At 51.1% G+C, this 1,161-nt stretch overlaps 1 protein-coding gene across 1 annotated transcript; it reads right to left on the bottom strand.

Moving 5' to 3' along the window:
* Window positions 1–260: 260 nt before the first annotated feature.
* Window positions 261–914, bottom strand: CC84DRAFT_1173755 (uncharacterized protein; the record flags this gene model as incomplete). The annotated part of the gene is made up of 1 exon (XM_018180055.1): window positions 261–914. The coding sequence occupies one exon, from the start codon at window positions 912–914 to the stop codon at window positions 261–263; it is 654 nt and encodes a 217-aa protein (XP_018038602.1).
* Window positions 915–1,161: the final 247 nt, after the last annotated feature.

Raw genomic sequence — 1,161 nt, 5'->3', positions numbered from 1 at the left:
ATTTACCACCCTGTCTTAACTCACAACGGCATGTACCTACCTTAGCTAACAGAGAATTTGAATTTCGAGGGAACCATACATCACCCTGTCTTAAATCACACTGGCTTGGTACCCGCACTTTTTGGGTACAAAGACAGTCTATAAGCGTACTATGTGCGAGGGAAAGCAGCTTGTCGACAAATGTGAACGGCAAACATACGGTCGAAGACTCTAGTACGCAACCGTGACGTACTTTCCAAATTCGTTTTCCTAGACCTTGACTAAATTAGCTTCTTATCGTCGTCGCTCTCATAGTCGGTGTTCTCATCCATGGACTCGAAGCCGTCGTAGTCGTTCTCCTCATTTGTCTCCATATCGGGGGACTTTGACTCATAGCCACTATCTTGAGAGTCTTCTTTCATGGGCTCCTTGAAATCGTCATCCTCATCAGAGGAATAAGAGGAGGAAGAGGACGAAGAAAAGGAGTCTATGTCAACTTCCATCTCGGCCAAGCCCAAGCTAGACACCCAGGAGCTCAACCGCTGCCTCAGCACGAAGTCGCTCATCCCCGCAAGCGCATCTGGCGTCGCGATGCCAGCGGCGACAGCTTCATGCTCCTGCTGAAGGCGCGTGATGTCGTCGATGCGGTATTGCATTACGAAGGTGTGCCCTTGTCGAAAGTAAATTGCCTCTGCGAGTTGGTGCACGATTGGGCCAGACGCGATGGCGTTCATGATAGAGGACATGGTGGATTGGAGATCCTCTTGGCCGGTGAAAACTTGGGCCGCGAGGTCCATTAGCTCGTCGAAGTTCTTGGCCTTCAAGGCCGTGAGCTGGTTGCATGCTGGGATGGCGGCAGCAGCAGGGAGAGAGCTAGCGTTGCTGGTGGAAGGAGCCGAGTAGAGAGGGTGGTTGAAGGCGGTGATTTGAGACATGATGATGGTTTGGGAGAGGTTTGAGAGATGGTGGGTGTAGTGGTGTTATCACGAGTGGTGAGGAGTTGAAGGGGTAGTGGTTGTGGGAGTAGCTGTGGGCATGTGGGTGTTTTGGAAGAGGCTTTGAAGACGGTCTTCAGTCGTGAAGTGGTGTGAATTTGGGATGGAGAGAACCAGATGTGGACGACGTTCGATAGGATTATATGTGCTGTGGAGCTGTGTGGGCTGTTGAGATCAGAATTTTTCG

Source organism: Paraphaeosphaeria sporulosa (genome assembly GCF_001642045.1).
Source record: "Paraphaeosphaeria sporulosa strain AP3s5-JAC2a unplaced genomic scaffold CC84scaffold_3, whole genome shotgun sequence".
NCBI lineage: Eukaryota > Fungi > Ascomycota > Dothideomycetes > Pleosporales > Didymosphaeriaceae > Paraphaeosphaeria > Paraphaeosphaeria sporulosa.
This window is presented reverse-complemented; position numbering and strand designations above follow the sequence as displayed.